We start from the raw sequence: 22,920 nt of genomic DNA, 5'->3' as shown, positions 1-22,920 counted from the left end.
TGCTCCCATATCAAGTGGGATGCTGCCTTCTCACTTGGGTTCTCAACTTTAAATTGAAATTGCTTTTATACTATCAAGCAGTCAAAGTTTAATTTTGTCCTTTTTCCTAGAAATCTCTGGAAAGAAAAAAACATCCTGACAGGACTCTAGAAGTATTTTCTAGAATAGAAGGCTGTGTTACGAGTGCAAAGCTAATTAATTGAACAGACTACAGTGACATTGAGTACTGATGGAACTTCATTGCTGCCTACAGTACAGCATCATGCAAGAACCCACACAAAATCTCCACTCTGTTTTGTATTATTTAGAGTTGCACATTAAGCTTGCATTAGCATAGAATTTTTTTGATGGGTATGGATGACTGATGGCAGTAGCAGTTGAAGAGTCAAGTTGGGGTTTAATCATTCAGTGCCCTTTCAATTGCATTCTGGGTTTTCTGCTCCATGCTCAATTGTCTCTCTTTTGCCAGATTTTATTTGATTCCTAGCAGTGTCTCTGAAACTTGACTGCCTAGAACAGCTTGACACTTTATCAACATTGGTTCTCTGCTTCACTGCCCAAGGAGCAATCTTTCATGCCTTTCTTTATCTTTTCCATTCTATCAATTAATCGATATAACACCTTTCAAGCTCCACATAACACATTAATTTGGGCAAATTAATCTAACCTGCATGTCTTTTGGATGGAGTAAAAACCAAAGAAACCCCCCTGTCTGTGCGTGGAGACAATGCAGACTCTGCACAGGCAGCATTCAGATAGGGTGAAGTGGTGAATATTGGTGCTGATATTTAGCAGAACAAATTGAAACAGTTAGTCATGTTCAATACTTCAGTTGTACATTAGAGAATGACTGAACACATTCCTCCTCTCTAAATAACATGGTTGCCATAACTATACAACTGTATTCTCATCCTGCCTTGAGCACGGGAAAGGCGCTATATAAATAAAATGTATTATTATTTATTATTATACTACACATATGAATCTCTGTTAGACATGTCTCCATTGTGGTACATAGCTCCCAAGTGCCCAAATGCTTAAACTTGATAAATAACTGTGCGATTCGACACAACAAAATAAATGCAACAAAAATGTAATACCAAATGTTATGTTTTTTTTTTTTTTAGTTCTTGACACAATATGAATTGATCATTTCTTCCTGTGACCTGCTAAGCTGTGTTGCTCAAAGTCCTTCTGTTTCAGTTTATCTCTAAAATGTATCACACCACCCACTAGCCTAATGTAATTTAGTATGTACTTCCTGTGTCCTAAATGTTGTCTATTCCCAAGCAATCACACAATTTGCTTAATATAATGCATATCGAACACTATCCTAACCTTTTTATAAAATTCTGTCATTATTGTTCATCATCCTCTAATGTAAAGTGGGGACAACACCATAGCTACCATATAAGAAAGCTCAACAATGCTTTTTGCTTCCTCTGATGTCTGAGGAAGGCCTGAATGTCTCTATCTGTGCTCATCAGCTTTTATGAAAGTGAAGTCTGTGCTCATTGGCTGCTATAATTCTATACGTGGACTTGCAGTTTTCAGTTTTCCCAGCAATCTCCTCACTTGATCAACAGAGACACACAATCCAGGGAGTGGAGGGGGGCTGGAGACTGCAGTTATGATGTAATTATTATTTGTGCAGGTTACCAATGGCAGTTGGGATTGTCGAACCTCCTCATCTTGCACACAGAGGCTAGCAGTTGTGGAGGAAGGCTGGACTGACAAGAATGAGTCAAACCTGTTGAAGGACTGGTTCAGTTCTTTAGTTCTGTTTTTGTTCCCTTCATCTGCATGTTTAACAGTTTTCTTTTAGCCAGTGATAGTCCTCATGCTATTCCACACTTCCTTCATGATGTTTTGTTGCAACCTGTGCTGAAGTTTGTCTCTGTAGTGGACATTCATTATGGAGCTGCTTCTTCAGTTCTGACTGCATCCTCTTGATTTCATCCTTATTTCCAGATCTGAAGGCTGTCTTCTTCATATTCAGTAGGGCTTTCATTTCTTTTGTGATCTGTGACTTGTTGTTGGGAAAACAACACACTGTGTTTGTGGGGACTGTTATCCACACAAAACTTGATGTAGTCTGTGGTACAGTGGCTAAATTCCTCAGTTTCCTGGCCATGTGACTAACAAAGCATATCCCAGTCACTGTTGTCAAAGACACCCATCAGAGCCTCAGCCTCAGTTGTTCATACCTTCACTGTAATAACGGTGGCTGGCAACCTCTCACAATGGGTTTATATGCAGGTATGGTCCAATTGGCCCAAAGCTGTCAAAGCAACAGAGTTATATGCCTTTTTAACACTGGCATATAACAAGTCCAAGGTCCTGTTTTCTCTTGTGCAGTCCACAAACTGATAAAAATTGGTGAGGGTGGAAGAAAGTGAAACATGGTTAAAGATCCCAGAAATTGTGATGAAAGCACTGGGATTGTCAGTACAGAGTTTGCTTATTACAGAGTACTGTATACTGTTTCTGTTGCGATTGCTGTATCTGCCGAGGAGGAGATATATACTGTCAACACAATCACATGTGAAAACTGTCTTTGCATGTAATAGGGTCGTAAGCCCACCGAGCGCAGCTCATTGCCTCGCTAGTCAGGTGGGGAGTAAAGGGAATGGGAGACCACTATAATTCACAAAAAGGAAAAGAGAAACATCCACTCCACAGGTAGATAGGGTCTCTTTGCAGTTGTAAGTTGGCACAGAGAAGCATAGGTCATTATTATTTTATCATTCGTTTTCTTAATTCCTAGTATATATAACATGCATTGTTTAACACATAATATTTTTGAATGACTTCCAGTATCATTAAAAACATCAGCCATCCTAAACAGTCACTCTTCTTTGATCATTCAGGGTTGTTAGCACTTGCCTTGAAAGTCAGGTATGGTTTTTAATCTGTATGTCTTATTTCTACTCAACCATCACTCAAAATGAGTGGAGCAGATGTGTGGTGATGTATCTATTGTGTGATGTTTTATTGATTATATGTATGTGATGATGCAGTACCGTAAGAAACACGCAAGTTAGAGTCTCAGCGTACATCTTCAGTACGCTGCATGGTCACAATAAAGGTTGGCTATGATCTCCACTTTTGAATGTTGAAGATTGCTGCGATGATCATTTACAAGTTTTGTGTGACAGTCTGATTTATAATCACTTTCTTGTTCACTGGTTGCCTTTTTTGTGTCATATATGAAAATGTGTCTGAGTGAAAATTTCTACAGGTTCACAGAGCCACAGAGAAAAAGCCTTTTGATAAGAAAGCAAGTTATTGAAGCAGCCATTGATTTAAAGCAGTGACACAATGCAGATAAAGATAAGCAGTGAGGTGTCCAAATAGAAAGGAAATTAAAGTTTTTTTTTTCTTTTCAAAAGGAAGCATATATTTGAAAAAGGCAGGCATGGAGGCAAGGTGCTTCACTTACTACATCCTGAGCACCGTGGGCTCTTCCAAATGAGGTTTTTAAACTCAACTGCTGGCATATTATAATGCACATAAAATGCTAAAATGTACTTAATCCAGATTAGGGTCAATGTGGAGATGTGGTTGAGTCTATCTTGGCAGTTTCAAGTGCAGGGAATGAACCAATGCTGGAATGGTTTCCAGTGCATCACAGTAATGAGTCATGTTCACAACCTAACGTATAATCCCCCAAGACCTATTTAGAGTGCTGATTAACTTAACATGTATGTAATTGAGGAAGTGTGGGGAACTTGGATGAAAACTACAAAGACATGGCGAGAATGTGCATACTCCAGGTGTGGGATTTAAACCCAGGATATTGGATCTGTTAGGCAGCAGTGTTAGCCACTGCAACACCCTCTGTCTGATATAGTGCCACTGCTATCTGTCTTTTATATAGTTCATTTTATATGTATTGTAAAAGAGCACAACAAACAATGGAAAGGTTTGGGGTTCCACCCTATATATTATCAACACTGGTACAAAAATTAGAGAAATACTGAGTAATCTCAAACGACGTGAGCCCAAAAAATGGGATTGACTGGTAAAGGCAGGTGTCTGGCTTTAAAGACTGTAGGAAGGAAGAAGAGGGTCCAACGGGGAACAGGAAGAAATTAAGTCAATAGGAGGGTGTGGTCTGGATATAGAAGTGGTACCTGGTTGGGGTTTAGGTGGTGATTCCTTCTGGTAATCTGCAGGGTAAGGAGAAAAGACATGAGTGCACTTCGTCATCCCCTGACCTGGGGCCTCATGTATAACGCCGTGCGTAGAACTCACACTATAACATGGCGTAAGCACAAAAGCGGGATTGTGCGTACGCACAGAAAAATCCAGATGCAGGAATCTGTGCGCACGCAAAATTTCATGTTCTTCCACTACATAAATCCCGATTTGCGTGAAAAGTAACGCACGTGCACGCGCCTTCTGTCCCGCCCCAACTCCTCCCAGAATTATGCCTCTTTGAATATGCAAATCAATATAAATAGCCTTCTGTGAAAAGACAATGGGAAAAGCACAGGAGAAAATATAAGAATTTCAGCGAATACCAAGTGGAGGCAAAGGAAAAACGTTCTACTTGTTGGTTTAAACAGTGGTATAATCAACAAAAGGAAGCTGATCGAGTGACAGAGTGTCGGAGAAACTCGAAGGCTCAACTTCACAAAGTCGCACAGTGCCCGAAATAAAAAAGAAATCACATATCAAAGTCGCCGTGAAAAGCGAGTCGTAGCCCACCGTCTGAGTGTCATATGAAAGCTTATTAGGGTACAGACAAAAAAAAGGCACACAGTGGGGAAAAAATCACGAAATGTCAACTTTAATCTCGAAATTTCCACTTTAATCACGTAGTTTATTTTGCCATTAAAGTAAAACATCATAAACTTCATCTTAAAATTGTTTAATTTACTAGTTTCTCAAATCCTATTGTAACTAAAGTGGCATGTTAAATGCTTTGTTCTGTATTTGATCTTCTATGTGCTCTATGTGTATGAATCACTACCTGCTTTTTAAACGGGCTTTCTCTTTCTCCGACAGGACACATAATCCATTACATTCTTGATATTACAGCTCTCTGAATAATTAAAATACTGAGATGTATACGTGATATCTTTTTCATGATGATAGGAATGAAAGCATGTTATTAAACATGGGAACACAGTGGCGCAGTGCTTGTTCATGTCTCACGCAAGAGGCTTGCTGCACCATGTGCGACCTTCAATTAAATAATTTATCACAGCAGTACTGTCTCTTTCAAACGTACTAACCTCCAATTCCTGTCCTTACTTTTCTTTCTCCAAAAAGTCAATCGCCACACAATAAGCTATGTAATAGACGTGAAGCCATCTGTAAGCTTAGAACTTCGATTCTTCAAAACTTTTAAGGAACATTGAAATATCTTAGTAGTACGTGTTTAATTATTCTATCCGTCTATCTTTCCAGTGTCGCGTCAGCACCAGCAAGAATACAGCGCAAGGCAGGAACAATTACTGAACTAGCTAGCGCTGCGGCACCGTGTCCTCACATGTTTAATTATTAACAATACAGATTATTTAAATGAAGTTAAAGTTTTATCTGTATAATATAATCAACATGTTTTGCTGCATTTCGTCTTAGAAATGAATACCGTCATCACATGTAAATACGCGCTTTATAAAGTGACGCAGGTTGTGCAATATTATAACTGTAGTGCAAGTTTACAGTGGGGTAATTGTACTTATAAGTCCAAATATTTCTACAAGGAGCACTTGATGGACTGATTTAGTGTGTTTAGAGTCCTTGGGATGAAACTGTTTCTAAACCGCGAAGTCCGTACAGGGACTAAAGCGTTTGCTGTGGCTCAGGCAGCATCTGCTTCATGCTGTATACCGATATTTCTCTTTCCAATCAGCTGCTGCTGTGATTTCCCACTCAGATACAGTGATATAAATACTCCGAGTGGTGCAGTGAGAGTAATGTGGGAAAAGATGATCTGCTGTGGCAACCCTTAACGGGATCAGCTGAAAGAAGATGCAGTGAGCGTAACAAAGCTAAAGCAGTTATGGTATTTGGAATACTATGGCTATTCCCTGGACCATTATATTGCTACAGGTTAATTACAATCAGATGCATTACACTAATAAACAATATGCAGTTAATTTCAGTGTATTTATAAAGCCGCGCCAGGAATGTGGGTCTAAGAAAGAAAGGGTGATCACACAGGAACAGTAGCACTGCTTTGACACTGGGTGCCGCCAGTCTGCAAAACCGGGCGGATAAATTGCGTACGCCAAGGAATGAGTTACCGTGGAAATGTGCGTGGCTTTACGCCAAGTTTAGGTTTTACACATCACGATTTGAGCGTGGAAAGGTTCGTACGCAACATTTCTGTGCGTACGCACCGTTTATACATGAGGCCCCTGGTGTTTTACCCTTATTTAAGCCCATTGATTGCCTCCCATGTGCACGTGTATAAAATTATCTACATGTGTCTATCTCATATTTTAGAATATCTTATATATTATTTGACCACATTCCTATCTATCTACCTTGTATATAGTACCTTTGATATCTGTCTGTCCATCTTTCAATTATATGGATTGGTTTATAGCTATCTGTCATTCTATCACATAACAACATTCATGTCTGTCTTGTATTTATAGTGACTCCTGTATTTGTCTAATTTTTATATAATGCACATTTTTATTAATCTATGTTGAGTATAGTGCCTGTTGTAACTGTTTTTCTTTCTTCCTGTTCATTCTTCTTAGGCATGTTATATATTTCATTAAGGAGCTTGTTCACAAGCTGCAAGATGCATAAGCATAACCTCCATATTAATCTGAAGAACACCTTTTTATGTTGTTGTGTTAAAACAGTTACCTGTGGACCACTGATTACAGACAACAGTTGTTATCACGCCAGATGTTTGTATTGATTTTATAATTTTGTATTAACTTCACCTTGTCATATTTTATGTGACCGATGTGTTTTTGGTTATGACATATTTACTCACTTAGGTACATTATCACGACAACACCAAAAGTGAGGAGTATTGCCAGAATAGTATCTCTGTACACTTGCATTAGCCCCCCACCACACACATCCATAAGCAACATACCAGTTTTAATTTTGTTTCCCTGTAACCACAAATAAATGACTTCATTGTAAAAAATACCCATTATGGAGCTGTATCTCTTTCATTTTTTCCTTTCTGAAATCTCTTGTAACCACACTGTTTTAGTCTGCCTGCTTGCTGTAATGAGCTTTCTGGCTTCTCCTTTCTTTTCTGCAGCATACATTTTGATGCACAGATAATGGATAATGGAATTGTTATGGCAGTCAAGGAAATTAATGCTCACCGGCATCTAGGAAGCTGCTGTTTTTGCAAAGAATTGACTATATGGATATTGTATTAAAGGCACTATATAAAAGGCCACTCTGACAGAGAAACTATGTTAAAGAAACTATTTTGAAATATCTACATACTGCACTGCACCATATCAAAGGAAACAGCTCAATAAAATATACACATAAATTCTTTGAAAAAGTGTATGTTTAGATACAAAAGTAAAAACTATATATAAAATATATATACATAGTTACATAATTAATACTGCATAATACACTTTTTAAAATATCTTCATTATACTAAAGACATAATACAGATGTACTGAAACAAAGACACTATATAGATATATTGTAATAAATGGCGTATAAAAAACAGCTGCATAGACAAAAATACTGTACCTTATCAAAGGCACTACATAAAATAGTTACATGGATACTGCATCAAAGGCTGTATAAAACAGTTGCATAGATATTGCACTAAAGACACTATAGAAAATAACATCCAAGTAGATAACATACTGCATTAAACACTATATATGAAATACAGTATATAGATACCGTATATTGCATCAAAGGCACTAAATAAAATAGCTACTACATAGGTACACTATATCAAAGACACTATGTTAAATATTTACAAAGAGACACTATCAAAAGGAATTATGCAAACTAATTGCTAGTGTTGATTGGCAAAATTCACCAAAGTGTTTTTCGCAGTGAATATGCTGTGTTTGCTAGTGACCTCATTTGTTGAATATTGTCCTGGAAATTCTCCATATAGGTGGTTTAGATGATTCTTTAGCATGACATCACAGAGCTGTAGTACTGTAAAATCACTGACCAAACTGCATAACCCTATACAGCCAGAATTGCTACTGCTAACAAAAAACAAACTTACAGTATTTTCATTTAAAGAGTGTGTTTAGATTAGTGTTATGGGAATACCATGAGTACTGCAACTAGGTATAGAACAATACCTGGACATTGTGGGCCAACTCAGTCTCTTGCCACCACCACATAGGTAATTTGCATGCATAATTAGCCATGTGCTGTTCTTATCAGTCAAAATATGTCTTAAAGGACCCCCCAATGCAGAATGAGATCTTGTGAAATAATAATAATGATTTATTAATATTGTGAGACATTATTTTTGCTGATAAATGTGAAAAACCGTGGCCAGCACTAAACTATCAAGTTTTAATGTATTAAAAAAATCAAGAAATGTAAAGATGCTGAATAGAAAGCAATGACAAAGTCTAGTTACAAAATATTCAAAAAGAAAAAACAAAACAAGGAGAGCAAATGCTATCATTGAAAATGCAAGCTAAATCCAGAATTTCAGTGTTAAAATCAAAAAGGACAAAGGATGAAAACAGATGGTCAAAATAGTGAAAAACTTCACAAGAGGGAAGCCAAAAGCTAAATGTCTTAAATAGGGCTCTTCAGGTAACATCTGATAGGTTTAATACGGGAAAATTTTTTTGAATTGTCAGTCTAGCAAGAGTTTCATACTAGGAAAAACACAAGCGAAAACTTGTAGTAAAAAAACAAAGGTAAATTTTTGTCTCTGAAAATTTTTAATCATTTCAGATGAGGGAGTATTTTATTATTACTATATCTTACAATGTCTGAGAAACAATTGGTTGTATTTCTTTTCTGAAGTACAGGCAGCTGATGTGCTAATGGTCACACAGCGCCAGTAGTGGGATTTGATTAACCACTATGTCACACTGCCTTGTTTTTTATATGAAAGTTCAGATGTCTCAAACAGCATGGCACCACGGTACATAGCAATGATGTGATGACATTGTACTTTTTGAACATTCATCATTATGTTGCTGCTGCCATGAAAATAATATGAAAAAAAGCCACAAAATAGTGCAATTATGTCAACAAAATAACAACAAAAGGGGCAGGTCAGGCCCACCACATGAAGAAACATTTCGGGATCCTGGTTGGCAACCACCCAGTTAGACACATAGTCCATTCCCACCCCCTGGAAATGACCATTTATCTGTCACAGCAAGGTGTTACACCGGTAACCCCTTGGCCTTTTTTCAGCCTTTTGGGTCCTCAACAATAAGGATCCTGTGAGCCAGATCATCCTTGGGGAATCGGGCCACATTACTGTAGTGCCGTAAATGACACTCCCTTACAGTGCAGGTAATGTGCCTCTTTCGGGATTCCATGAGCAACCGTTGGTCCTACACAAAGTCAAACCAGCGGTACCCAAGGACTCTCTAAAGAGACTCAATACCGAAGGAGTCCAGTCTTGATCCCAGGTCACAGGATAGCGTCCATCTCTTGCAGCCATATAGCAAAACAGGAAGCAGCAGAACTCTAAAGACTTGGAACTTCGTCCTTTTGCAAAGATATCGGGAGTGCCACATACTCCTTTCCAGTAACCTCATGACCTCTCCATGCCCCCCAATTCGTCTATTGATTTTATAGGAAAAGTCACCAGAAACATGAATGTCGCTGTCGAGGTAAGTAAACTTCTCGACAAGGTCGACACTCTCTCGGCAGACAGATACACTGCTGATGGCTCTGCCCAAGAGGTCATTAAAGGCCTGGATCTTGTTTTTTTTTTTCCCAGGACATATGCAAGCCCATTCACTCAGACTCCTCACTTAGTCTTTTGAGAGCCACGATCAGAGTCTCCTTTGACTCTGTGACAATCACAGGCATTGTTAGCAAAGTCAAGATCTGTAAATCTTTCTTCACCATCAGATGCCTAACAGCCACTGGACTGCACGACCTTGCCTAATACCCAGTCCATGCAGGCATTGAACAGAGTAGGAGCAGAAAACACCTCTGACAAACCCCAGAATCAACTGGGAAAAAAGCAGAGGTTCTGCCTCCACTCTGCACAGCACACACAGTACCAGTTTACAGGCCGACTGTGATATTCAGCAACTTCGGGGAGATCCTATGAAGTCTTAGGAGTCAAATGCTTCACGAAAGTCGCACAAAAGCTGCAAAGAAACCGATTATTTGCATTTGCGCTCGATGAGAACCCTCAGTGCCAATATGTGGTTCATGGTAGACTTCCTAGGCCTAAAACCAGACTGCTCCGGTCGCTGGCAGGTGAGCAAGTGATCACGGATCATATTGAAGATGACCCTAACAAGGATCTTACCTGGCACCAAGAGCAGTGTTATCCCCCTGTAGTTGCCGCAATCCAGATGATCACACTTCCCTTTCCAGATAGGGGCAACAAGTCCCGTTTTCCAGTCAGTTGGGATGACGCCCGTCTTCCAAATGGTGGCAAAGATTGCATGCAATGCCAGGAGGACAGCCTTACCACCAGCCTCTTACCCCCTGGATACCACAGGTCCCTGCACCATTACCTACCTTCAGCTGGTTTATCACCTGTGCAATCTCATTGAGGGTGGGTGGTTCACAGCTAATTGGAGGATCAGCCTCAAGAACTGCAAACTCAGAGATGTCCAATATCCTAGCCGGAGGATCAGCTTTAAACAGCTTCTTGAAGGAGCCAGCCCAGCAGGTGGCAATTGCAGCATCATCCGTAAGGACCGTTCCATCACCTACCCTGACAGCGACTCTCCGAGGAACACGATTTGGATGTGCATAATGCACCGATTCCTCTGTAAGCAGGACATGGATCACTAGGCCATAGATGGTGTGTCACTTGCTCTCAGATTCCTCTAACAAAAGCCTCCTTATCTGCCCTCAGTGCCCTTGCACTTACTTCTGAGTTTCTGGTATAGACCGGAGTTGCCATCAAGCCATGCACTGCGATTCCTCTCGATGATATCCAGGGTGACCTGTGAGATTAAACATCTCCTTCTGGGCACACTGGTAACACCAACAGAACCCTGAGCAACCTTCAGGGTCTTGTTACAGAAGGTCTCTCACACCACATTAGAATCAACAGTTGCACCCAAGTCCATAAATTCCTCATACAAACTGTTTGCAAATGCATTAGAAACAGCCTGATCTTGGAGTCTGGCCAGGTCCAGCCTCATTCTCCTAGTAGGTTGTAGTCTTCTGGACTTAATGGCTGTGCCCAAGAGGTCATTAAAGGCCTGGATCTTCAGAGTTGCAACAACAAGTCTGTGGTCAGATTTCACAAACTGGGCACTTCTGTAGACCCTGCAGTTTTGTAAGAGCCTCCAGCATCTGCCCACAAGGATGTTATTGATCTTCTTCACCACACAACCAGTATTTGGAGTACCAAGTCCAACGATGCGGCTCAGGGTACTGGAACCAGGATCCAGTGATCCACAGCCCCCTGACCTTTTACAAAGTCAATGAATAGGGAGCCACTTTCAACACAGTCGCCAGATCCACTGGGTCTGACACAGTCCTCATAGCAAGCCCTGTCAGTGCCAGTGGTTGCATTGAAATTGCCCATGACCAGAGGAGTGTCACCTCATGTGCACATCAAACACCGAGCTAAGTTGCAAATGTAATGTCTCCCTTACTGAGACAATGCACCATTGTTGGAGCATACACTGAGACAACAGACAAGACACCCAGAGAGTTCCTTAATCTGAGTCTCATAATACACTTGTTGAAAGGAGTGACATCGGATACCATCGGAAGGAGCCGATCTGCCACAGCAACAGGTCTGCGCACCTCAGAAAGTGCTGCCACTGAAATGCTGCATTTACGAAGCTCCTTCGATAGCAGAGGAAGATGATCATCACGCTGGAGAGACACCTAAGTGCTCTCTGGTGGTTTTGACTGTTCCACAGTTGAGGCTCCTAAGGGCCCAACCTTCATAATGCGAGCAGCCTTACTATAGGCAGCTACAACAGAGCTACTTCTGCGGAGAGCAGAAAGGAGTCCTGTCTGTTGTTTCAGAGCTGTGTGAAGTTTTTTTTACAGTGGCTAGACTGCCAATCCTGTCACCAAAAAAATAATAGCACACATAGTTCCTAAAACTCTCTGACTAAATTATGACAAACTATATGTGCCTCAGTTGTTATATGCAAAAATATGCTTTCTCTTTCAAGAATATTTTCTCTGATCATCTTGCCTTTGAGAAGGACCTCACTCTTGAATTCAGAGATGAGTGAAAAAATTAATGAGATGCTTTCATTCCCAAAAGCACCCCCCAGCTTAATTAGCCTCTGGCTGGTTGAGTCAGAGTTTTTTCATTTACATTTTGTAAAACATTTTGGGTATGGATCTAACCCTAAATAATTTCTTTATGTTCATGAGCTTCTGGTTTTAATCAGTTATGAACAGTTGCCCAGCATCTGCAGGGATGTTCATATTATGAATGATTTATGCAGCATTTCATAGGTGGCTGAGCGTGCCTGCAGTGGTGCCGACTTTTCCCGCATTGCTCAATTGTATTAACCCACTGTAGGGTTTTCATCAGTTTCTTACTTCGTGAATAACTTTTTCTGTCTAAATGCAAATTTCTTTGGTATAGACTTAGGCTGATTTAATTAAAATTATTAAAACATTTTATTTACATGTGTCTTTCAAAATATCCAGATATACTGTGCATTGAAAAAAACAACAAAAATTAAAACAAACCATAAAAATGTACAAAGTTAGCAAAAGCCAACAAAATGCAGTGTTAAAAAGATAGGTTTTAAGTTTTGAGTTTAAAACAGAAAGTGAGGTTTAGACACTGAGTTGCAGAGGCAGGGCATTTCACAGGCTTTGTCATTAACTAAAGTGAATTGAAAGTATAACCTGTTTAGTACCAATTTCAAAATGATTTTAAGGAGTTTTTTTGACTGTCCTGTTTATGTAAAATTTGTGGCTGGCTCACAGAAAAGGGGGGAAAACTCAAAGAAGAAAAACAAGAAAGTGTTTATATGTTTGTGAAATTAGCATAATATTTTTGAAGATTTATTCTGTAGATTAATATATCATAGTCAATGAGTAGGCCTGATTTTCAATTATTCTGTTGACTAAACAGGCAGTTGGTTGGTTAGGAGAGTCTCTCTCCCCTGTTGTCAGGAATGGGCTGAAGTTCTGCTCTCAGCCTGTCCTTCTGTGTGTATCAGTTGCCCCTGCACCTCCTACCTGTGTCTGTTACTATGCAGTACTTATTGTACAGAAATCACATCATCAAAGGGAATAGGACATAAATTAGGGGAGCTCTGATGTGGTTTTGCTTAAGAAAGGCATTTCACCCCTTTGCAGCAGTCTGTCTAGAGCTGGTTATTACCAAAGAGTTACTATTACAATTTTTTTGTTTAATAGGAACATCCTATTACGGAAAACGTAAGGTACATATTTTTAAAAGTAAGTTGTAAAAGATTGTATATTTTTAGCTGTTGGAAATATGCATAATTAAACAATTGTATAACTGAGATTTAACTAATAAAATGTATTTTCCAAAATTAAAAGTATAATTAAAATCATGCAACTATAAATGAATAGATCCAAACTGTTCAGGGACAAAACCCTATCCAGGCAGTCTCGCTTTTCATCCTTTGGTCACTGATACACAGGAAAACCTACGCAAATTAGGGAAGAACGTGCTAACTATCCATGGACAGTAACACGTCTTGTATTTGAAGTTGGTATCTGTTATGTAGTTGTGATAAATGTGACTTCATACTATGTAATGCCCCAGTGCCCATGGCAATGAGCACTGGCCGTCTGCTCCAATGCATCTTGCAGTTCATAATTGAGGATGAACTAGGGCAAGTGAAGACACACCAAGAAATTCAAGGTCAAAAATGCACAAGTGTGTATTTATTAAAAATCTAAAAGGAACAAAAAGCCGTGTCAAAGTGCAGTGCATTAAAATGTTTCAAATAAGTAGTTATCAATAATTAATTCATTAAATAGTGCCATGAAGAAGATAAATACAATTGTCAAAACCAAAAGAGTCCATTAAATAGATAAAGCCCAGAGACAACATCAGATTCAAGATCGACTTTCTTACCGACTTGGTCTCCTGTCTCTCTCTCTCACTCTCTCTCTCTCTCTCTCTGTATATATATCTTTGTCTCCTCTTCTCTCCTCTTATGGAATATTCAACAGACCTGAGACATCAGCAAACTCAATCCCCTTTGGCTCTCTCTCCCTGCCACCTCCATTGGTCATCAAATGTATCTCTCTGAGTCCTCAGATGTCGCTGCTCCCTCTCGTTCATCAAGTTGGATCTGTATTTCCCTGGAACAACACTCCCCTCTAACTACTCCATGGGGCTTCTCCCAATTGTTTCACTCTCTCTTTCTTTCATACTGGATTAACCTGGTGAATTTTTTTTTGTCTCTGCAATTCACCAACCTTTTGCTTTTCTTTTTCCTTTACAGTTTTCAGCCTCCTCACTGGATTACTCATACCTTTTACATCTTTATGGATATAGGTGCTTCTTGATCTATGGAGCCACCAATGTGGGATTTCTGCATCAATCTCTCTTGCACATGTGAACGATTAATCAATCTATTTCCCCATTAAGCACTTAGTGGCCTCCTGTGTCTCTGACACATACCTAAACTCACGATTCTGAATATCACTCTTCCATAAACTAAAACCTGCACCTGGCCATTCTGCCACAGACCTATGTCATGCTGTGCCACATTCTATCCCTAATCTGAAACAATTGCTGGAAAGTACTTAGTAAATGCTTAGAAGTTAGGTCTTTCAGTGCTTTTCAGTAAGACTGATACAAATCCTCAGATCTGATAAGATTTTAAGTCTTCAAAACCTTGGGATCCTAAAATATATCTGAATCATTTCTTTGAAAATCTGTAAACCCTGAGCTTGTTTTTACAGTACAGTAATCCCTCCTCCATCGCGGGGGTTGCGTTCCAGAGCCACCCGCGAAATAAGAAAATCCGCGAAGTAGAAACCATATGTTTATATGGTTATTTTTATATTGTCATGCTTGGGTCACAGATTTGCGCAGAAACACAGGAGGTTGTAGAGAGACAGGAACGTTATTCAAACACTGCAAACAAACATTTGTCTTTTTTTCAAAAGTTTAAACTGTGCTCCATGACAAGACAGAGATGACAGTTCCATCTCACAATTAAAAGAATGCAAACATATCTTCCTCTTCAAAGGAGTGCACGTCAGGAGCAGAGACTGTCAGAAAGATAGAGAGGAAAGCAAACAAATCAATAGGGCTGTTTGGCTTTTAAGTATGCGAAGCACCCGCGGCACAAAGCTCACACCCCCTCCGTCAGGAGCAGACAAAGAGAGAGAGAGAGAGAGAGAGACAGAGAAAAACAAACATCAAAAATCAATATGTGCCCTTCGAGCTTTTAAGTATGCGAAGCACCGTGCAGCATGTCGCTTCAGGAAGCAGCTGCACAGAAGGTAGCAACGTGAAGATAATCTTTTAGCATTTTTAGACTAGTGTCCCTATCGTCTAGGTGTGCGAACAGCCCCCCTGCTCAATCCCCCTACATCAGGATCAGAGAAAGTCAGCACAAGAGAGAGAGAGAAAAGTAAGTTGGGTAGCTTCTCAGCAATCTGCCAATAGCGTCCCTTGTATGAAATCAACTGGGCAAACCAACTGAGAAAGCATGTACCAGAAATTAAAAGACCCATTGTCCGCAGAAATCCACGAACCAGCAAAAAATCTGCGATATATATTTAAATATGCTTACATATAAAATCCGCGATAGAGTGAAGCCGCGAAAGGTGAAGCGCGATATAGCGAGGGATTACTGTACTATCAAACGCATTCTGTTTATTTCTTCTTTAAATAAAATTTAACTGAAGTATTTATTTAGTTTGTTTGGAATGTGTGGCTCATTTTCTATGATTTGTCTTCGAGCTCCTGTGAGGTTTCTTAAACTCTCCTTTATTACTTGTTTGGCACTGTTGAAATCTTTGGATATGATAGCATCATGCTCCATAGTGTATGTGCATGAAAAGACAGAAAAAGACATTATTTAAAACATTAAATTCTTTGGATAGCAATCTGTATTACCTCAAAATGTCTACTTCTTACCTTGTCCATTTACTCAGACTATTTCTGGAAAACAAGATCAACCATATTTTGCAGAAGGTGTGACAGATTTCAGCTTAAAAATGCAGACTGTGGCTTCTATTCTTTGTCATGTCAAACACTGCACTGCAATGACACTAGAGAGCACCTTGGGAGTGGGGTGTGGATAGAATGCCCTGATGGCACAACGGTATTTTAAGACACTGACACTGTGCCCCTGAGGAAACCAACTGCAACGGCTTTTATTTACTGCTTCTTCCCCAGGGACTTGAAAATCAAACTAATAGGCGAGGTTGTCAGACAAATGAAGTATGACAAGTTTTTGGCAAACAGGAGGTTGTAGGGAAGCTTCGTTTACCAATTGTCAGAATAACTAACAATATGAAACCCATTGGGGAGCCCCCAGGGAATCCTGCTAAAACCGCTGCGGGCAAGCCAGCCAAGTTCATTTTGCAGCAAATGTGCAGGAGTTTGAAGAACTGCTAAAACTCATGATGCAGGAATTTAAACAGTGGATCACTGCACACCCTTTATCACCATCCAGCAAGATGTTTCCAACTTCCAGAACGGGTGCAATTCACAAAAGCCAATTTAAGTATATGAATGACAGGAAGCTGAGTAGCAAAAGAGCATCCAACACCCATGTTGGAACGGAAGAGTATGCTGATAGTTATTGTTTAGATAACATAAAAAGGGTATACAGTCATATCTGGCAGGGTGCACATGTTTTCCTGAAAACTAGGTTCTTTTATCTTAAGTCAAATGCTAGCCCAAAAACACCCAAGCACATCACAAAATGGATAGCTGAGGGAAATCATTTAAACATTAAAGAATAATTAAAATTAGCCCTTAGCTTTTAATGCTGGATTAACTTGGAACAAACGGCTGTGAAGCAGCACCACATGCCCTTCCTAGGCAAAGCAACTTGAGACAATAGTTGAAGAATGGAGCTTACAAAATAAGCATTGATCCATTGAGTGATCTGTTTGTCTTCTATGTGCATATTAAAAAGTAAAAACAGCCAGAATCCTTACTTTCATGTACTGTAGTCAAACTATTTATCCTTGTAAGACTTGTTAGGTAAATAAAAAACTTGAGGGATGTCCATACATTTCATCAAACCTGTTTGGATAGTGTGTAAGTGTCAATGTGCCAATTACTGCAAGCTATCTAGTATCAATTACATGACTTAGTTGTTCTATCCATTTTCCACAGTACTTTGAAGTTGAGGTTCCTTCTCGTAGCGCTACTGCCTCGCAGTTGGAAGATCTGGGGACCTGGGTTCGCTTCCTGGGTCCTCCCTGCGTGGAGTTTGCATGTTCTCCCCGTGTCTGCGTGGGTTTCCTCCGGGCGCTCCGGTTTCCTCCCACAGTCCACAGACATGCAGGTTAGGTGGACTGGTGATTCTAAAATTGGCCCTAGTGTGTGCTTGGTGTGGGGTGTGTGTGTGTCCTGCGGTGGGTTGGCACCCTGCCCAGGATTGGTTCCCTGCCTTGTGTCCTGTGTTGGCTGGGATTGGCTCCAGCGGACCCCCGTGACCCTGTGTTCGGATTCAGCGGGTTGGACAATGGATGGATGGATGGATGGGTTCCTTCTCTACTTCTTGAATGTACTACCCTCTGATGTCCACTAGGTTGCCAATATACATGTGTAGCAAAGGCTTCAAAGTACACTGTTTGGAAACCTGCATAAACTGATCAGAAATCAACAGAAATTCACAAATTTATTTTTTGTTTTCCATTTTGTAGGTAAATGTTAAGTCCAAGAAGCTAAGCCATGCTGGATCCAAGCCCTCCATCTGCAAGAGAAGTTACCCATTTTCCAAGATAGCCATGAACAGTTGCAAGTACAATGGAGGAGTTGTGAGGCCACTTGGCAGCCTGGGCTCATCACGTCGAAATCTCGCCGAGCTGGACTCGGAGACACAGCCCCTGCAGACACTTCACAGTTCTGGCTTGGAGGTAGTGGTCTCCAAAGGCAACAGTGAAGATACCGGCAAAGTATCCAGAGACAGCCTGGGAAGAGATGGAGGTGGCACGTCCCACAAGAAGAACAAGGATATTGGCTACAAATTGGGCCATCGAAGAGCGCTGTTTGAGAAGCGTAAGCGGCTCAGTGACTACGCCTTGATCTTTGGAATGTTTGGGATTGTGGTCATGGTAACGGAGACAGAACTTTCTTGGGGCGTGTATTCCAAGGTAAAAAAAAATGTTTTTTTATTTTAACAAGTGTAGAAAACTCTAGCAGTTGAATTACAGTCATGCTTTAAATCTCCCAGGGATGCTTGAAATGTTCCTTCGTAAGAATGAGTTTGTTTTATTCTGTAGGACTATAATGGTGGTCTCACCAGAAGAAACTGCCCACACAGACAAGATGGACACAAACTTGGGGTCTTAGAGTCAGAAAGCACTGGTTTACCCAGTTGAGCTAAAGGGAATTCCTCTTGCTCAACTGAGTAAGTGAATTTCTGAATTCTAGCTTTAAGTGTAAGGGTGTCATATTACTCAGCAGGCTCCTTCTTTCGCTATCGCCTGAGTAATCCTTGTTGAGCCCCGAAAATTGACATCAGCAAGATATTACTCAGGGCTCTGCTCCTCTCAATTTTAGACCTCAGGCTGACAAGTTTATTGCAAGCTTAGGTACAGAACACCCTTCTCATCCACAGTAACAAGCTCCACTGACTAAAAGGCACGTTCAGTAATCCAAAGGCTGATACAACACAAACTGCCAGACACAAGTATTCATAGCAGGTCAGCTGGACCACGGCACGGACGCTGACTACTTGCTTTTTAATTTCCAGTGACAGTCTTCAAATGACCTGCTGACAATTGAGTGAATGGTAGATGTTATTAGCAAAAGACAAGGATATATGTGTGGTTTTTGAAACAGAAATTATAACAGTTATCTAAATTGACTATGGATTGCTGTCAAAAACCAGAAGGCTTAACTATTATCATGGTTAAGCAAGAATTGAACCACCCACTCCATCTCATACCAAGAATGATCAACCAGGCTGAGTTCTGTGGCCTGTGCAGGCCCGTAGAATGAACAATGTCTGCAGGCTTTATATACTGAGCTGCACCCACATGATTGACTTTTTGAAGGAGCAGACTATTTGCAGTAAAGAGAAGGAGTACATAATAATGTGCTACTGTCAATTACTCAGCCCTGGGTAACAGAAAAAAGGCTGATTTATTAACAAATAAATAGACAAAGGTATAAGTAATAAAGAAGGAGCCAGTGCAAACAATAAAAATGAAGATAACGTGTGCCTTTCTGAGCCTACCTAACACAAATAAAGGTATTTAATCCTCATGCAGTGGCTATTCGACTTAACCACAATAAATACAACTTAAGCATAAATATGGCATTAGCCTCCTGCTTGATTAGAGTCCTTTCAAACCACATTAGCCTATCTTCCTCCCTGTCATGCATACCTTTACCTCTAGTCCACAGTCAACTTCAAGCTGTCTTGGCTTACTGTATATCACTACCTGATCTGTGTCCCCTGCCCAACTTGTACTGTGCATGTGCACTTACAGTATTTCATGGTGATAGACATTACATCACATTTTATGACTTTATTTGGAAAGCAAATTTGATACAGATTAGGTAGTGAGAGCCTGTGGCAAAGAGTGTTATGATTTGACTATTTAGAATATCTTATATCTGTGTTGTGGTCTGTTAGAGGCTGTATACATCATGGTATATTACTACATGGTTTGTTCAGTTAATAATTTAACCACGACTGAATAGAATTTTATCATTGTTATTTTTCAAGTTTGTTGCAGGATGTTGTCTGTCAAGGAATGGTACACTGTTGCCAGGGTCAATGTTGGCACAATGCGTCATGTCACTGCTGCTATACTTTATAACCCAGATAAACTGCCAAAGTAGAAATTCAAAAATCTGTAAGGTCAGCACCATACACTCAAGATTGGATAAAAATCTGTGATTTTTGAGAAAAAAACTTTTCCTGGTTAATGAAATTGCTTATTGCGTTTAGATTTTTGATTTTTGGTTAGTGTTTAAACTTGTGGTGACAGATCAGTTAGAATTTTGATTTTGAAATCTCCTGATCCTCTGTAATGAAAATTCTTAGGATCTCATTCTGAGTCAGTTCAAATACCAATTCCCCTTTCGATTCTTAATGGTTTTAATGGCCAGCAAGACTTTTGATTATTGAGTCGAATGGTCCACCTTTTGTCTTTGTTGTTGATTTTATGTTTTGGCTTTTTGTTACTGTATTTTTTGGTAGTTTGTTTTGTTCTATTCTCATGGTATTCCTTGGACAAACATGCATCACCTGGTGTAGCCACTTCAACCTACTGGATTGCAACATTCCCTGTTGCCAGTAGGCAATTCATGAGGGGCTGATGTTACTAAAAAAAGCAGACTAAAAACCATTGTCCATGCTGCAGTCCAGCTGATTATCTTGGATAAACTGACTGGCAAAACAAAGGTGTTATTTCACTGCCCAGCCTATAAATACTTGTAGGTTAACGTGGGATGTTCACTTGGAAACAGATCTTGGCTATGTAAAAACTATAGGGATGCTGCAACCCAAGCTCCCCAGGCATCTCGGCAAGCACATTCATCATAGAAAGGCTAAGCAATGCTACAGGAGCATGAAGAAGATGGGCAGCTGTATCCTGTCACCTTCTGCTTTTGGTTTGGGGGATGGAAATTATCTTGTCATGCTTCTCCTATTGTCTTTCTGTTAACGTGTTTTCCCCGACAGGACAAATTAATATTGGTCTTGTATTCAGGATGCCATCCGATTTAGTATAAATTGTTAATTGATTACAACTAACTTTATAGTGTGTATGTTTGTGTATACTGTATATTTCCAGTATATATAAATACATGCGCGCACACACACACACACACAGGGTGATTTAAAAAAAAAAAGAAATTAACTCTTTTAAAAATTTTATTATTCAGTAACTAAGTATGATATGGACATGTAGTAAGCACCAAACTATAGAATTACCATTAATTTTTTGGCATTTCAAGGTTGTAAGCATTGCAGTGCCCATAGTGATATACTAGAAGGGGCCTGAGATGATTTCGATGACAGAGTTGACGCGCGCTTTATGAAATGAGGGGTGCATATTGAGAAATGGTAAGATTAAGAAAAAACTGCCATAATTCTTTTATACGCTAGTTCAGACTACATGTTCACATGATAATTAGTTATTGAGTGATACATTTTTGAAAGGGTTCAGTTTTTTTTTTAATCACTCTGTATACACATTTTTTTTAAAAGAAATGTCATTATTTTCTGAAAATGTTACAACACTGGAAAGGAGAAGACTACTGATATTTCTGAATGACTGCAGTTGTCATTTCCAGTGTAAAAAAATCTGTGAAAGCCAGTTTTTGGATTCCTACTTAGGCAGTTCATCTGAAAACCTTTTGGAAGACCAGCCTGCCCTGCATATCATGTGCTCTCCATTACTGTCAGAGCTACAGATTTGAAAAGTTTAAATGATACATGGGCCAGGTCTGAACTTCGGCACTAGCACTTGGCCAATTTATCACGCTGACGAACAGTAGGTTCCTTGTAATGTAAATGAGAGCCGAAACAGGTCCCAGGGGAGAGAGCATTCAGAAGATAAATGTGGGTCTTTAAGGCATTAATAGTGTGTGTTTTCTAGGCCGCACAAGGGACAGGTTGTGCTGCCATTTCCCTGCTGGCTCGTGTTCCAGGACAGATACTCAGAAGAGTCCTGTGGTCTTGAGTAGGCTAGGGTGTGAAAAACTGATCTATTTCACATTTTCTCATTAAAAGATTAAATCAAAAGGGTCGAACAAATGACCTACATTTAAAAAGCACTTTAAAATGTTCATTAATAAAAAAAAAAACATGTTCAGCTCTCTTTGATTTTAGTAAGACTTTCATTAACACAATTTTATTTCTTCTTTGTTTTTGGCATATCCCAGTTAAATCTTTAGAAGAACTGGTTGACACTTTCATCATCATAACTTATTTATCAGCCATTTAGGGTGAGACACATGTTTTTCATATCTTCCATCATCACTGAATCATCTTTGGCTTTCCTCTTGTCCTTCTCCTCTCCACCTCAAACTTAATGCACCTCTCACCCCACTGTAAAATGGGGTTAGAATAAGGTCACCATGCTTCTTGTGTGCCATAAAGAGCGACTAAAGCAGGTTGGTCTCAGAAAAGATAGATAGATAGATAGATAGATAGATAGATAGATAGATAGATAGATAGATAGATAGATAGATAGATAGATAGATAGATAGATAGATAGATAGATACTTTATTAATCCCAATGGGAAATTCACAAAGGGCATCCTTTCTTAAAATGTTTCAGCTGTAGTTCCCCTTGATAGTTGGCACTTTGATCTGATTAAATCTAACTAACTTTGTAACAGCAGATGGTTTTAGAATGACAACGTTCTCAGCTTCATTATCCTCCAATGTGCTTCCCAGTTCCTTAACCCTTAACTCCTTTGATGTTATATTACATAGCGTAATATTCTCTGATCTGTTTAATCTAATTTTAAGTTGAGAGTGGCTTGGACCTTTCCTGGCAGCATCAAGTGAAAGCCAGAAATCCAGCATTGCTTGTCTCTTCCTTTGTCCATTGTCTGTACCAATCCAATCTTTCCACTCTCTGCCCCTTTGGTGTCTGAGGTAATCATTCCCTCTCACTCCCTACCAATTCAAGGTGATGTATGCC

The 22,920-nt window shown here is 39.7% G+C and overlaps 1 protein-coding gene across 2 annotated transcripts in view; it reads left to right on the top strand.

Annotated features, from left to right (window-relative positions):
- Positions 1-22,920, top strand: part of kcnn1a (potassium intermediate/small conductance calcium-activated channel, subfamily N, member 1a) — a 154,500-nt gene that overhangs the window by 51,012 nt on the left and 80,568 nt on the right. For both annotated transcript variants that reach the window (XM_028816585.2, XM_051935005.1), the window contains exon 2: positions 17,956-18,405. In XM_028816585.2, the coding sequence (XP_028672418.1) occupies positions 18,040-18,405 (366 nt within the window). In that variant the 5' untranslated portion in view covers positions 17,956-18,039. The remainder of the gene's footprint in view (positions 1-17,955; positions 18,406-22,920) is intronic.

The sequence above is a fragment of the Erpetoichthys calabaricus genome, chromosome 12, assembly GCF_900747795.2.
Source record: "Erpetoichthys calabaricus chromosome 12, fErpCal1.3, whole genome shotgun sequence".
NCBI lineage: Eukaryota > Metazoa > Chordata > Cladistia > Polypteriformes > Polypteridae > Erpetoichthys > Erpetoichthys calabaricus.
The sequence above is the reverse complement of the archived record's forward strand: the minus strand, read 5'-3'. Positions and strand labels throughout refer to the sequence as shown.